Below are 16,722 nucleotides of genomic sequence, written 5' to 3'. Positions count from 1 at the left end.
GTTCGCTCTGTAAACACTGGGTCGGTTCTTACGCCTACGTCACGCTTGACCTTTCAACCTGATTACGTAATGTGTGTCGCATCACAGCGAGTGCAAGACCAGCATTAGTGGTTTAAAAGTATATAAATGTGTATTTAGTTATAAATGTCCGCTGGTTTGTCTAGATCAGACTCTTATTCCTCGGCTGGATCGTGTCGAGACTTTGAAGCTGCACTGAAACTCACATCTGGACCTTCGACCCGTTGGACCCCATTGAAGTCACTATATGGAGAAACCCTGGAGTGTGTTCCTCAAAAACCTTCATTTCTTTTCCACTGAAGAAAGAAAGACGTGAACATCTTGGATGATGTGAGGGCGAGTAAATTATCAGGAAATTTTAATTCTGAAGTTAACTAATCCTTTAAGTAACTTCTGTTCTGTCACTTGCCAGATGTGATGTAGAGGATCTTTGTCATTAATGTTATTTATTTATTTTATTTCTTGCAGGATTTTAACCTATGCAGTGCCGCTTCTGAAAGTGTTCTTCATCACATCAAGACATCCTGTTATGCAGTGTTTCTCCTTGCCTAAAATTAGGTATTTTACCAAATATCTTGTTTTGGAATTGCTTTGTTAATAAAGTGATGTGATTAAAATGTCAAATTTTATCACATAAAATGACCTGATAAAGTACACACAGACACAAAATGTGATAAAATGTCAGGTGTGTGTGTACATTTTTGTTCTTTTGGGACAGTGAGAAATAAACAATTGCTACTACAATTTAAAATGTAATGATATATTAGCTTGAATGGTAGTATTGCAAATACTATAACATGGGTTGTAAATACTTTACAATATAAATAATATTGATTTTCTTTCCTATTACACTATTAAAAATAGGTTCCAAAATGGGGTTTTGGCAGAAATGCCACAGAAGAACCATTTTGGTTCTCAAAGAACCTTTCAGTAATCAGTTTTTTTTTTTAATAAAAAGAGAGAGAGAACATCTATCTATAAATTACAGGAATGTGTGTCTGTCTGTCTGTCTGTGTGTTTGTCTGTGTGTGTCTGTCTGTGTGTCTGTGTGTCTGTCTGTCTGTCTGTCTGTGTGTTTGTCCGTGTGTCTGTCTGTCTGTCTGTCTGTGTGTGTGTCTGTGTGTCTGTCTGTCTGTGTGTTTGTCCGTGTGTCTGTCTGTGTGTCTGTGTGTCTGTCTGTGTGTTTGTCCGTGTGTCTGTCTGTGTGTGTGTCTGTGTGTCTGTCTGTCTGTCTGTCTGTGTGTGTGTCTGTGTGTCTGTCTGTCTGTCTGTCTGTCTGTGTGTGTGTGTGTGTCTGTCTGTCTGTCTGTGTGTCAGTTGCAGTTTCCATCAATAACACAGGCGTAGGTTGATGACGCAGTGATGAGCTGAATGATGGGACTTGCTGTCAAGCTGATGGATCTAATAATGTTTATGGATGAGCGCAACCATTCATGTTTTTAACATTACAGTGGTATGAAGCAGGTCGCGATTGCTAAAGAGACAGATATCACACGCGAGTCCCGCGGATATAAAGGAATAAGGACATTTAATTCTACAGAACCTGCAAGTGCTGTATTACTCACACAGGTCAGTTTATTAGACCAATTAAACTTGTGAGGTAACACAGCGCTGCTTCACTAGGTCTAACGTTACACTATCACACTAAATGGCATTTAAATGTGTGTTGAAAGTTATAATGTTATACTACGTGTTAGTTCGTTTGCTATACGAAACTAGCAGTAAGCTAGATCAACATTAGAATAACATACTGACCATATTCTAACATTTCATCATGTTGAGCTAACGTTATATAACATTGATTTGTTTTATGTACATTTGCTCACTTGTCTAATAAAGCTGTCAAGTCGTGACTCGTGAAGCTCTGTCGAGTCCAAGTTAGTCGCGGACGCTAGCTCTCGGCATCTCAAAAACGCCACGCTGATGTTGATCCTCATTTTAGTTCTCCTTGTTTGTCCCAAAGTCTGCTCGCCATGGTCTATGTTTGAAAGAAACAAGAACTGCGTCCCGCTAAATGTTGCGCACTGCGCAGTTGTCCACGTCTGTCGCCATGGTTACGTCATGGCTATGGCAGCATGGCCCTGTCCCAAATGGCGCACTTCATGCGGACTTTCGGTCTCGTGGACTTAAATTGCGCGTGCTTGCCGAGTCTACGAGTCCGTAGGCCGTCCCATTTAGCATGTTAACGCTCTGAAGTGTGCTCAGCAGCGCCCCCTGTGTACCCTTGAAGCGGTCTTCTGCGAAGCTGCCCGCATAGATGCAGGCTCCACGCACTTTAACTACCCAGGAATCCTTGCGAAAGGCCAATCAGACAACAGATGGAAGGAGATTTCGCTCACGGACAATTGTTAACATGGCTGAGAAGAAAATATTTAAGTGTAATAATTATCATTACGGTTTTTATGACAAGTTTATACAAACATTATGATCATCTACCAGTGGTGGTTGATGTCTCAAACATAGGCTAATAATAGCGAGCTGAATAATACGATCGCATTATGATTCATTAAATAAATAGAACAGAATGTCAGGGCTTTACTGAGTCACATGTAAACACCACAACAATAGGCCGCATATTTCCCCGAACCCGTAGCTCCTGTCCATAACAACAATCAGACCGTCTTCCTGTTTCTGGCGTGACGATCGAGTCTGTCCCAAAAACACCTCTCAATGCGCCCTCGCGGACTCGCGCTAAGGGCCCTATATGCACTACATGACGTCACCGAAGTGTGGACTCTGAGGAAGTCCACAAGTCCGGAGTGTGCCATTTGGGACAGGGCCTATGAACGGAAACCGAGGATAGCGCGGATATAGCGTCATTGACAGGCGACATTTTTTTCCGGGACGGCCACTTTTTAAAACTGGAATTTCTCTGAAATAAAAAATCTTTGGAGACTTTTGGGATATTGTAAGTACACAACTGCAGGAAATATATCACACTGTGCAAGTGATTTTGGAATATTTTATTACAAAATTCTTACATATTGTACCTTTAAGGCCAGAAATTTTCGCACGTTAAAAAATAAATACGACCTCACGTTATGTCAATCCCGCTTGCACACTGCCTCCGAAACGTTCGTCCGTCATAAAAAAATCGAATCTGGTTCGAATCGAATTTTCTGCGTTTTTCGCATCCGTAGCGAACAGTTTGAATGGTGTTTTGACAATTCAGAGCCACCGAATCACGAATCCGAAAAAACGCACACGAAAATTTCGGACTCAGTGTGCAAGGGCCTTTAATCTTTTGATTTTCTGAATTGTTCTGTTTTAAAATGGCATCATGGGTTGTGTGTTTCGCGTCAGTTGCATGAGTGATGTTAAACTCTTGTTAAACTGATGATTTGTGGAGGACACTTGTGGTGAAGCTCATGGGGGCGGACAGCAGCACTAGTGGTAGATTGGTGCCATGTTTAGTATAGTCTAGAGTCCTGAGTAACCAGTAATTCATAAAATTGCCCTCTTTGTTATGATCATACTGGCTCCTTCAGGCCCCACACAGTTTGACATCCAATTCATGAGTATTTCACTGTCTTCAGTTAATGACCTGCACAACCAAAGCTGTGTTTTGTTTTTTTTATTGCAGAAAGGCCTGTTGTAGAAGATATTAAGCTTTTTTCTTTTTTTATCCCATCTTTCTCACTTATTTTTCCATAGGAATTCTTGTGTTTTTGTGACCACACGGTCTGGAAAAAGCCATCTCGCTGTGAGGCGAGTTTGTCCCTGACCCTGTATCTCCCTCTCACCACATTTCCATCTCAAAGCCACTCGCACACGTCTAATCATTTCACTTTTTCCTTGCGTGGCAGCGTTATTAAGAAGTTTAATTTGCTGAGGGCCCGGGCTCAGAGAGGAATCCACGGAGAATTATTGCAGTGATTCCCATTTAACCACAGTGAAATCCTCGGTACTCTGATACGGAGTCTAATGATGAAAGCATATAGACCTTAAAAACCCCAAACTGTAAAACCTCTCCAAAATGAGTTGTGCATACACTTAAAAAAACAGTTTGTATATATTATATCTAGAAACTGGCCAAAAAATGATGTTGTTTCATCTAATGGTCACAACGACTGTAAATTAATGTAAAAAGGAATGAAGCTCAAATTATAAAAAGGTTTGAGTTAAAGGTGCTCTACGTAACTTTTCTACTAAAATGAATCCTTTTTTTATTGCCTGTGTGTGAAGGGGTTGTAATCACACATTAAAATGATCCACTTGTCGAGTTTTGCTATTACCTCTGAAGGCCAGTATTCCTATTTACCAAACAAATCCCCATAGACAGTATAAGAAGTGGACAGAGCCATCTCATTGGAACTCAGTTGAGACAGTTGAAGCCCATTTTTAGCGATTTTTGAGCACTTCCGTTCCTGACGCGCAGACTCAAACCGACTCAAACTAAGCTTGATGACGTGAGCAACCTGTCTGACAGACGTTACTCTCCTAGTAGCTGTGCGTGAAAACTGCCAACGTTAATCTTGCAGAGACGGGGAACTTGGGCAAAGAGTTCTTTGGCGTGAGTGAGCAGGAGTAAGTATTCCATTGCTTTTATGGACTCATTATCTATGGGCTTCTCCCTTGACGGGACGTCCCCCCGATTGCCTGCGAGCTTCTCCTCCTGTCTGTACGGTAACTTCTGTACAGCGCGACAGAGTCGAGTGGTTATGACGCAATCGTTAGCCTATTTTTACTAAATCGGTTTCTACAGGGCCATAATGTAACATAGAAGGTAATGGAGCCCTTTATACATTGTCGTGTTTCTTTAGAAATAAATAATGGACAAATGGAGTCTTTAAACGCCTCCGATGTAAAGTTATTCGCTGTCAAAGTGACGCTAAAATGAATGGGAGTCAATGGAAATGCTAACGCAAGTGAAGTTCTGCTACAACATGGCGGCACCCGGCCGGCTTCAACTTCCGGTCGATGGATTACCCCTTGCAAATCCCTCAACAAACACTCAACACACAGCTGTGATTGGATAACTGGACTAACCAGCGGACCAATGGCGTCGCAGCGTCTCTAATGTTGGTTTGGTGTTTCTGAAACGCCGGAGTCGAAGTGTGTGATCACTCAGAATGATTTGGTGTAATTCCCCCCAGAAGCGTCTCACACACACGAGTGTGTTCCCGAACACCAGCATCCGAACGCCAGAGAACACGACAGCGTTTATTGCAGGGGTCTCAAACTCGCGGCCCGCGGGGTGATATTTTGTGGCCCCCTACTTGACATTAAAGTGTAATGTTAGTGCGGCCTGTCGTTGCGTGTGCCGCGTTTTAAATGGGCTACCTTACGGTGGGTTTGTTGTCAATAGTTGCCATAGACAACCGCGAAGTACAAACATACTGCGCGCCTGGAAAAAATGAGCGCGTCGCTTCAATTATGAGCGCGCTTGCCGCGCACGCGCACCTACATTTGAAATAACGAACTTGAGCGCGCAAAATATGTGAGCGCGATATGTGAACGGCCCCTTGTCGAGCTACCACCAATCAGGCCGCGAGCTACTGGTAGCTCGCGAGCGACGTGTTGGAGAGAGACCCTGCTCTAAAACAATGTGAGAATAATCATTTTGAGCTTGCAATTTGTGTCCAACAGGTTGATAAGAAGGTTTGCTTTGATTTGTGCAGTCAGTAATTTGCCTGAGACACTATGCATGTGTAGAAAGAATTCAATAAGACGGGCAGACATGACTGCAAATATTTGTATTTCAAAAGCAATAATTGTTTTTCTAAGTATATAATAAAAGGAAATGTGCCTTCCAAAAAAAACATTCAATATCATTAATGTGTTGTATAAAGAAAATAAAAAGGACATAAGCAAATATAAATATTACAAATATGTGTTATAGACAAAGAAAGTTTGTAAAATGAACTTCAACTGTCAGAAGGACAGCTCATGAAGAACCAATCATGTACAGAAAGGAATGTTCAAATTCAGAGGAACAGTTCAGAAGAAACGTTAATAATAAAGATTGAGAAGATTGGATCAGTTGTGCTCCTTTTTTGGAATACTTGAATACTATTTTTGTGGAATACTTGATGCGGCCCAGCCTGACCCAGACTCTACCTCCAGCGGCCCCCAGTTAAGTTGAGTTTGAGACCCCTGGTTTATTGAGTTTCGTCTGACGATCTGAGACACACTCGTTTATGATGGAGGGAAAAAGAGCCTGATTGCAGCAACTTCCATTGTTATTACAGATATTTTACTCCAATTTCTCAGGAAGTGACGATTTTGTTCTCTTGAACACATGGGATGGAAACTCTGCTTTATTCGCAAATGTTTTATGCGATATTCCAATTTTGCTAAATGCAAATAATTTGAATTTTGTTCAGTTTGTGTTAATGTACAGGTGAAACTCGAAAAATGAGAATATGGTGCAAAAGTTCAGTAATTCAACTTAAAAGGTGAAACTAATATATTATATAGACTCATTACATGTGAAGTGAGATATTTCAAGCCTTTATTTGTTATAATTTTGATGATTGTGGATTACAGCTTATGAAAACCTTTTCACAATATTCTAATTTTGAATTTGGGGTTTTCATAAGCTGTAAGCCATAATCATCAAAATTATAACAAGGCTTGAAATATCTTAATTTGCATGTAATGAGTCTATATAATATATTAGTTTCACCTTTTATGTTCAATTACTAAAAAATGAACTTTTGCACGATATTCTAATTTTTCGAGTTTCACCTGTATTTGGTCGCCATTTGAATCGGAAGTAGAACCAGTGGAGAACCACTAATTTTCATCAATATACATATTGATGCAAATTATTATAGAAATACACATTTTTTGACTCCAGCGCAATCAGCGGCTCCCAAACGCCCTTCATTAACACAATAATCTACTGTGCTTTTAACAGCCCATTACCTCGCCCAGAGAGGAAGACTTTTCAATGTAAAATTCAAAAATAGAAAAGATAAAAAACACAAAATGTTTCCCTATAAATCTCTAATTATAGATTCCTCTCTTGCCACTTTGAAGGAAGCTGTTAGTGGCTCTTCAGAGTGATAAAGGATTTCCCAATAAACTCCTTGCATCCAGTGGCTCTTTACACACCACCGCTGCACCTCTCCTTTCAATTTCAGCCGTTCAGCGTGTGGGATTTCTGCTCCTCAAAGGGAAATAGGAAAGCTATTAGCCCAAATGGGGAAACCACATGCAAATCATTGGGAAGGCAAACCCTCAAACTGGGCTGAACGCTCCACATGTGGCACCGCGCTCCACACTTTATATCTTTGCGTGTTCAGTAAATTTAGTGAAGGCACACCCATTTTGAACCTTATTTTTTCACTCTGATGATCATGTGATGTTCGTGTCCTGTACGTACACAAATATGTCTCGGATGTTTCTCTTAAAACTCCTCGGATGAAGTAAAGTTGACTTCCAGAAAGAGAGCTATAAAATATGGGATGCACCGATATGAAAATTTTGGCCGATAACCGATAATTGAGTGTCACCGGCCCACCGGCGGGCCCAAATACATTACATTTTTAAAACAGTAATATCCTATACTAAACCTAAACTAATCTTGACAAACTATATATCATTTGAAAGCTTACAATCTCTAGTTTCCATATTTGGTGTTTGATGTTCAAAATAAATTACAGAGGAGCCGTAATTTATCAATGTGCAACAAGAATATTTTCATACTCCTAAGGCGTGTTCTGTTTAGACCTTTATTTTGAAATAGTGATGAACATGAAAGGGTAGAAACCTCAGTGTGTTTTCATGCCAAGAGTTTAAAAGATAGCATCCATTCAATTATTTTAGAAAAAAAAGGTCTGAATTTTTTTTTAATATAATCAAAAAAATTATAGATTCACCGTTTGTGATGTGGCAGGAAGCTATAACGCACATACTTGTTCTTTTTATGTGTTTCTCAGAGGTTGAATTCATATCAAAATCTGCCAAACTTCTTATATTACTTCTGAATAGGATCTCTACTTCATAAGTTGTATGAAAATTGTGGAAATAATGGTTCATATCACTCAAAACACATATGGAAATGGAGGCGCCCTTATATGGGCAGTAATGGAGTCTGGTTGTGCCCTAGTGGAAGCGTTCGGTACTGCACCCACACACACTCTCACTGAAAGCTCATTTTTTGAGATATCAACCTAAAATTTGAAACACAACTTGTTCAGATTTTTGGCTTTGATTTTTTGCAGTTTTAGAGTCGCCCAGGTTTTGAAAATATATATTTTATATAAAATATGAATAATTAAATTTTTTACATTGTACATTTTCATAAACTCAAACTTCTATAACTTTTTTTCTGTTTCACTTTCTTAATTTATTTCACTTCTACAAAAATCTGCCAAATGTCTTCATTAAAACAAGACCAATATTACGTCTATATTCCAAAGCATTCTTGAATTACAACCATTTAAGTTAGAAATGTGCATTTTCATGTATATTCAAAAAAAAGGGGGTGACAGTTAACTTGAAATCCAATAACCGATATATTGGCGGATATTATAAATCTAAATCCGAATTTGTATATAATTTTTGAGAGCCTGATTTCAAAAACAAAAGTCTCACCATTAAAATTCACGTCCCAAACACACAATGTTCTCATTATAATTGTATGTATAGTCGATATGACAGAGTTTGTTGCACTTTACTGTATTTTCCTTTTTTGAAGTGATTCCAATCATATTTCAAGCAATTCATAATCATCATGTTGAACAGTGCGCATCTGAACCGTCTCAGCTGAAGGAAATAATACATTATTTATATAATACATCATTAAAAATGCATATATATCGGCCGATACCGATATGGTGGCAGAAATATCATGCATCCCTAGTATAAAATGAATGTGGAAAGCAGCTCAGAGTTTATTTTTAGATCTCATGCATTTGCATCATACATTACCACAGAAAATAAAACCTCAACTACATTCAAAATGCACAATTTGTGAAAATGCTGTTCATATTGATTGCATGCTGATTCATAACGGTAAATGGAAATCAAGCATTGAGGCTTTCATAACCTGCCACATTGCAAGTCTACATTTCTTCTTCAGTCAATCGTTCTATTCTTCCAGTTGCATCACCGTTTTGAGTCACTCATGTCTTTGCATATGTTTCCATTCATTTGAGAAGTAAAGTCATGAGATCAAATGAGCAGACGAGACTTGAGATAAATGCACGAATGAAAATTTATTAGGCCATCCCAAGTTAACCGTTTACAAATGCACATGCATTAGCGTTTGGAGAATGTATATGATTCTTACTTATAGCTTCATCTTTCAACACTCTCGACCTGTGTGCTGTATATCAGCTAAATCACTTGATATGCACATTTTTCTTTCCCATATTGAACTATTTCATCCATGCCATCAATATTTTCCCGGAAGAAACTATGCATTTTAAAACGTTTTTGTTATTCTGTAGTAATGAGCTTGTATTAAAAGCCACAAAAACACGGGTGAGTTTAAACTTTACAGTCTTATTTACAAACACCAAAGTATGACTGTGGATTAAGGTCCAAAAATGACTTAATCTAACATTTAAATCTGCCAATAAATCACTGTGTGGTCTTTACTGTAGTGTTTCTGACAGCAACGCGATTCATCATGTCGTTAGGAATAACACTGCCCCCTATGGCACCAATCTAATTAGCCAGTGCAGTTCAATATGATTGCAGAAATTAGTGTGTGTGTGTGTGTGTGTGTGTGTGTGTGTGTGTGTGTGTGTGTGTGTGTGTGTGTGTGTGTGTGTGTGTGTGTGTGTGTGTGTGTGTGTGTGTGTGTGTGTGTGTGTGTGTGTGTGTGTGTGTGTGTGTGTGTGTGTGTGTGTGTGTGTGTGTGTGTGTGTGTGTGTGTGTGTGTGTGTGTGTGTGTGTGTGTGTGTGTGTGTGTGTGTGTGTGTGTGTGTGTGTGTGTGTGTGTGTGTGTGTGTGTGTGTGTGTGTGTGTGTGTGTGTGTGTGTGTGTGTGTGTGTGTGTGTGTGTGTGTGTGTGTGTGTGAGTAAAGACACAGGGTCAGTTGAGGAGCAGACTGCTAAATATAGTCTGTGTGTTACTGTAAGGGCCAAACTCTCACAAACTACAAGCTTGCTCTGACCATGCCTTGTAATTGAGGGAGAAAATAAAGAATGAAATTACATGTTTATTTTTGAAAACAATTTTAATCTTCTCTCCCCTCATTTTGGAAAAAAGCAACACCCACAAGGACACTCAAAACCAAGATGGGCTGTCGGAAGGCTGTTTATTCACTTGATGGATGTCTGTAAGCCAGAGAAAAGACAACTTCTGTGTAGTGCATGTACACGCGTGTGCTCGGGGATTATAGAAAAATTTAGGTGGAAAAAAGCAAAATATTTCAGTTTAATTTGCTTAGACAGAGTAGAAATTCAGTCAGTAAAGAAAGCAAAATAGGCCTATTTAATATAAAGGCTGTCTTAAATAAAGCATCTTTGACTTTCATGCATTTGATAAATGACTAAGAAATCCCCAAAAAACTGAATTTCCAGAGGTTTCACTACACAAAAGACATAATTTCTCCTTTTAAATTGTTAAGGGTTTTTCTTCTTGACAATTTCTCAAATTGTGTCATAATTGTGTCTGCATTAAATCAGGGTGTAATGATAATTAATCTTTAAATTGACAGGGTAAGAGTAATTATACTTTCTACTGCATCTCACTCTTAGAAACATTATTCATGAACCCTTTATGCCAACAAGGTTCTAAGGAGGAATTGTCTTAAGGGATTGCAAAGCCTAATACTTTCATGTTTAATGTTTTTTAAAATGTTTATAGTGATTAAATGTTTATGAGGTGTTTCATTCATAAATCTTTTTTTTTTTTTTTTATTAAAACTAAATGCATAAAATGATCCCATGATGGAAAAGGTTCTGCATATGAAGTGTCTGATGGAACCCTTTAATGAGTGTCAAACTGTAAATATACCAATACTGTGATTCACTTGATTTGATTGACATTCATTTTATCCATAGCATTTTTGAGAACAGATTAATACGTTGTACATAAAATAATTATATGCTTAACATGTGAAAACATTTCTGTCATGAAACTGCTTATAACTTTGCTGTCCGGAGTCTTGACATCTGGGTGCGTGTATAATAATAAATCTGAAAAACAGTGTTAGTAAACTAACATGCTATAAGTGTGGGGAAATTCTTATTTGTCCTGCTGATATGATTGGTTCAACTAGTTTAATGGTTATAGCACAGATTTTTTCATTTTAAATGGTTGGCTGGTGAAATCTCACATCCTCAAATTCATATAGTTTTAGAAAAACACATTACCATTTTTGACTTTAAGCAGTGATAGTTGTCTTTTACTGAAAGAGTTTTACTCTTCTCCTAGTTCAACATGTAAAATAATTTTCTTTACAGTACAATATGCATACTTGCTATAGCCTGTATTAAAAAAGTACATTGCCAAAGCATATCAACTTTATACACACACACACAATAGCTACATATATATATATATATATATATATATATATATATATATATATATATATATATATATATATATATATATATATATATATATATATATATATATATATATATATATATATATATATAGGCCTAGGCTTCATGTGTGTGTTTATGATGGATAGAATTTAAGGCAGTTTTTTTTTTTTTCAGTGTTTTGGAAATGAACACAGTTTTGAGCAATGTAAAACCACTAATAAAATAACCATTTTGTGCAATTTGTTGCTGATATATAGGCTGTAGGCAACATCCTTATGACAACTTATGTGTGTTATGTGAATGTGAACATATTAAACAAAACAAAGTAGACTATATTTATAAAGTCAGCCTATTTAAGTCAATAATAATGTAATTACAGTAGTCTCCTGAATGTTCTACTCAGAAGCTGTTGTTTACCTCTTTACGCTAATGCTATTTCTGTTCGCGAGCATATTAGCGCAATTTAACTTTTGATTTTAACCTTTAACCTTGTTTGAAAACTCTTTAAAAAGGTTGATACACATATATAAAAACAATAGTCTACATACTTTTGAGACCCCTAACCTTTTATTTGAATTATTTTGGGAGGGTTCATACGGACGGAAGCTTGTTTCCGACACGGAATTATTTTTATTTATTTTTAAGGTAGGCTAATCGCGACTTTTTATCCCTTAATTCTGACTTTTCCCTCCCTCAGAATTGCGAGTTTATATCTCGCATTCTTCTTTATAACTCGCAATTGCAAGTTTATATCTCACAATTCTGAGAAAAATAAATAAATTCGAAGATTTGCGAGTTTATATCTAATTACGAGTGTTAAAGTTAAGCCCCCCATAAATCGCAATGTGCGTTCTCTCTCTCTCTCTCTCTCTCTCTCTCTCTCTCTCTCTCTCTCTCTCTCTCTCTCTCTCTCTCTCTCTCTCTCTCTCTCTCTCTCTCTCCCTCCCTCTCCGGTCAGTAGGAGGCGGGTCTCCCGGGATCCTCATAGGAGAGTCGCTGCGCTCGTACAGAGTTTATTTCAGTCAGAGCTTCAGTTTTGAGCTTTTCTCTCCTGCTTTTGGACTGAACTTCACAGGACTGCTTTTCCTCCGGGATGGCCGCGTCGATTCTGGAGGTATGGGATACATCATCTGATCTGAGGCCTGTCTATGTATGTTATCAGTTTGCTTTTAGACTATAAATCGGATTTCTTCAAATATTATGTCAAGTGAACTTATAGAAGCGCATGACAAAAACAAGGTTGTTTGAATTAGCACTTTATGGGTGTTTTGTTCAGATAAGGGTCTTCTGATTTAGGTTACTCACTTAAAAGTTATTGGCTAGTTTCAATAAGATATTAAAAGTAGAATGAGCTATATGTCATAGTAAGTGTATAGAACAAAAAATGAAATTCAGTCCATGTTGTCAATTCTAACCACTCTTATGTTCCAGTTAGAATCATTGAAGGTTTTGCATTAACTGAAGAAACTTTTAAAGTTCCTCAATCTGTAGCCTAGTTGTTATGGTGTTTTAAATAACTCACTGATCTGAATGACCTAATGAACCCTATAGAGCAAAAACAAAACGAAGCTAAACTTAAGAACCATTGAGGAATCTTTATTGTTTAGACTGTAGTTTGTTACAAGGCAATCAATATAAGCCAGCCTGTAACCTAGACAGTGAAATATGTAAAAACTCTTAGACATAAAACTCTTGCACATTGGTTTTGGATGCAGGCATCAAATGTAAGCTCCACATGGTAATAGGGAGCAATTAACCTGGAAACGGGAGCAGAACTTGTGCCAAGATTAACCACACACACTCAGTGGGAAATATCATCGCACACACACTGTGCCTTACTCATTAATTTATCATCACTTCCCAACGGAAAATGGGGTAGACCACTGCCATTCCAAATGAAGCCAAGTCCAACAGTAGCCTGTGACTTTAAGGTGACATTTCGACAAGTTAGGGTCGGGGTTATCGTAAAAATCCGATCAATACTCTAATTTAACTTTTTTTTTTTTGTCATTTAGTATTGAATTAAGTGTAAACATGGCTACCACATGTTTTTCTGCAGCTGTGTTCATGCACTGGCATTAAGCCTGTTAAATACTTGCGGGATCATGTTTAGATCAGCTTGAAGTGATTGAACTTCTCTAAATCATTGACATATATTTATGTTGATTATTGCTTATTTTTCATTCTCATGAATGTTTAAATGCACAGTTGACACTGTGATTGACAACATAATTAGAGTGTCGTAACTAAACAATTGTTTATTCTTCTTAACAAAATGGTATTGTTGAAAATCTCTTGCTTGTTTTTCACAAACGGATGATCACTATGGAGATGTAAACATGTCAAACAGGAACTCCATGTGTGGTGACATTAATTATTGTGTTTTCAGTGGTGGTGCATATTTCTGTCTAGACTAATAGCACAGGAAGGATGTTTTACGCACTACTTCAATGCATTTAAAGCATAGTTTTAACAATCCTGTTGCCTCGTTTCTGATCAGCGCTTTCGTTCTCTTCCCAGGAGGAAACACGTTATGGATCCAGTCCCTTGGCTATGCTAACCGCAACCTGCAATAAATTTGGGAGCACCAGTCCAGTCCGAGACTCTGCAACACCTGGGAAAGCGGGAAGCACAGCACCAATTAGGAAAGCCTACAGCATGACCTCTGAACTCCAGAGTCCTAAAAATGGACGAGGTAACGATGGCGTCGCGGACACTTACAGCGGCTCCTTCAGCTCCGCCGGTGGTTTGCTAACGCCAACCGGAAGCCCTCCTCCGGCTCCTACGGGAGCGTACGGCTCCGAATACAACCCGTTCTCCACTTTCCAGACCTCGAGTGCCTCTCAGGACCCTTCGCTCTTGGGGACCAAAGCTACAGCGGACTGCCTTGCAAGTGTCAACACTTACTTAGACATGACGCATCCATATGGCTCATGGTACAAGAGCATCCATTCCGGGATCACGGGCTCACCTGCGAACGCCACTTCTTCTTGGTGGGACGTCCACACCAACTCAAACTGGCTTAGCGCTGGGCAACCTCAACCTGAAAGCCTCCAAGCGCCGTTGCAGCCGGTGGCTCCGCAAGCATCCCTAAATCCACAGATGCAAAGCTACACTCCCGATTTTACGCCTCTCAATCCAGCGCAGTACTCATCCGTAGGGTTGAGTTCGTCTTCACACTTGCTCCAGTCCTCGCAGCACATGATCCCGCAGGACATGTACAAACCCAAGCCTGTATCCACATCTGGAATCCTTGACAATCCAATGGGGATCAAACCAACTCGAGGTTCGGGCGGATACACCGGCGGCTCCTCCACTGGCAGGTCTTCATGCGATTGTCCGAATTGCCAGGAGCTTGAAAGGCTTGGAGCGTCCGCCGCGTCCCTACGCAAGAAACCCGTTCACAGCTGCCACATTCCCGGTTGCGGAAAAGTCTACGGAAAAGCTTCGCATCTAAAAGCTCATCTTCGCTGGCACACGGGCGAACGACCCTTCGTGTGCAACTGGTTGTTCTGTGGGAAACGCTTCACTCGCTCCGACGAACTCGAGCGCCACGTCCGCACACACACTCGCGAAAAGAAGTTCACGTGTGTCCTGTGCAACAAGCGCTTTACTCGTAGCGACCACCTTAGCAAACACCAGAAGACGCACACTGAAACTAGCATGCAAGGGAAAGGGCCGGAAGAAGAGGCCGAGACGAGAGGAACCGAGGAGCCGACGGATTCCGGTAAAGTGGATCCCGTCGCTGGGATGCAGGATCCTACCGTCGGTGGAGAGGAAAAGAGCAACACAGGGAATGGTGTGGACAACAGTAGCGGGCTTCTGGAGATATAAACGATAAGCGCTGGATGAAGACTCTGACGAGTGGAGCTACTGGTGCTAAGCTGCGTAAAAATGTGTGCAAAAAACACTACCGGACAAGTTTTGGATCGGTAAGATTTTTAAGGTTTTTTAAAGAAGTCTCTTCTGCTCACCAAGGCTGCGTTTATTTGATTAAAAATAAAAAAAAATTGTGAAAAATTTTTACAATGTAAATCATCAGTTTTCTATGTGAATATATAGTAAAGTGTAATTTATTCCTGTGATCAAAGCTGAATTTTCAGCACCATTACTCCAGTCTTCAGTGTCACATGATCCTTCAGAAATCACTCTAATATGATGATCCGATGCTCAAGAATCATTTCTCATTATTATCAATGTTGAAAACAGTTATTTACTTTTTTTTCAGGATTCTTTGATGAATTGAACGTTCAAAAGAACAGTATTTATCTGAAATAGAAAGCTTTTGTAACATTAAACTCTACCGTTTTTGGGTCAGTACGAATTTTTATTTAATTTTGGGGGGGAAATAAATCAAATAAATCAATACTTGAGTGAATTAAATTGATCAAAAGTGACAGTTAAGACATTTATAATGTAACAAAAGATTATATTTCAGATAAATGCTGTTCTTTTAAACTTTCAATTCATCAAAGAATCCTGAAAAAAAATTGGACACTGTTTCCAACACTGATGACAATCATAAATGTTTTTTGAGCATTGAATCATCATATTAGAGTGATTTCTGAAGGATCATGTGACACTGAAGACTGGAGTAATGATGCTGAAAATTCAGCTTTGATCACAGGAATAAATTACATTTGAAAATACATAAAATAGAAAACAGTTATTTTATATTGTCATAATATTTAACAATATTACTGTTTGTTTTTAATCAAATAATGCAGCCTTGGTGAGCAGAAGAGACTTCTTTTAAAAACATAAAAAATCACACCGATCCCAAACTTTTGACTGGTATAGTGTATAAATATATATTTTACCAACTGTTTTTTAGGAACTAGTTGAGTGTGCTCCACGGAGAGCGATGTATCATGAACACATTCTCTAGACTGGCGGGTTTTGAAAGAAAAACTTTTACACAAGAACTTCAGACACATGTTTGTCTGGACTGGAGTGAGGAGTATTTTCGAAGATTTTAACGATTGAATTAATTTGTTTTACCTTTCCTTCTTTTCGACAACTTTCAGAGGAGGCTGCAGCGTTCAGCAGACTGAGACATTCGGGCTTCCAATCGATGAACATTTCGTCCTTGTGATCGTTTTTTTATTTAATTAAAATTGATTTCTTTTTTTTTTCTTTTTTAATCCTGTGTCTTAAAACACTTTCTTGAGGACTCATTACCTTGATCTTCAGTTTAGGAGGCAATTTGGTGTACAGTGAACCGTATTCTTCTATGTCATTATTGGTC

General features: G+C 38.7%; 1 protein-coding gene across 1 annotated transcript; it reads left to right on the top strand.

Annotated features, from left to right (window-relative positions):
• Window positions 1-12,445: 12,445 nt before the first annotated feature.
• sp7 (Sp7 transcription factor) lies at window positions 12,446-15,362 on the top strand. The gene is made up of 2 exons (XM_056237575.1): window positions 12,446-12,588; window positions 13,995-15,362. The coding sequence occupies exons 1-2, from the start codon at window positions 12,568-12,570 to the stop codon at window positions 15,306-15,308; spliced, it is 1,335 nt and encodes a 444-aa protein (XP_056093550.1). The 5' UTR covers window positions 12,446-12,567; the 3' UTR covers window positions 15,309-15,362.
• The last annotated feature ends 1,360 nt before the right edge of the window (window positions 15,363-16,722 follow it).

The sequence above is a fragment of the Rhinichthys klamathensis genome, unplaced genomic scaffold, assembly GCF_029890125.1.
Source record: "Rhinichthys klamathensis goyatoka isolate OS25496 unplaced genomic scaffold, OSU_Roscu_1.1 h1tg000488l_1, whole genome shotgun sequence".
Taxonomy (NCBI): Eukaryota; Metazoa; Chordata; class Actinopteri; order Cypriniformes; family Leuciscidae; genus Rhinichthys; species Rhinichthys klamathensis.
The sequence above is the reverse complement of the archived record's forward strand: the minus strand, read 5'-3'. Positions and strand labels throughout refer to the sequence as shown.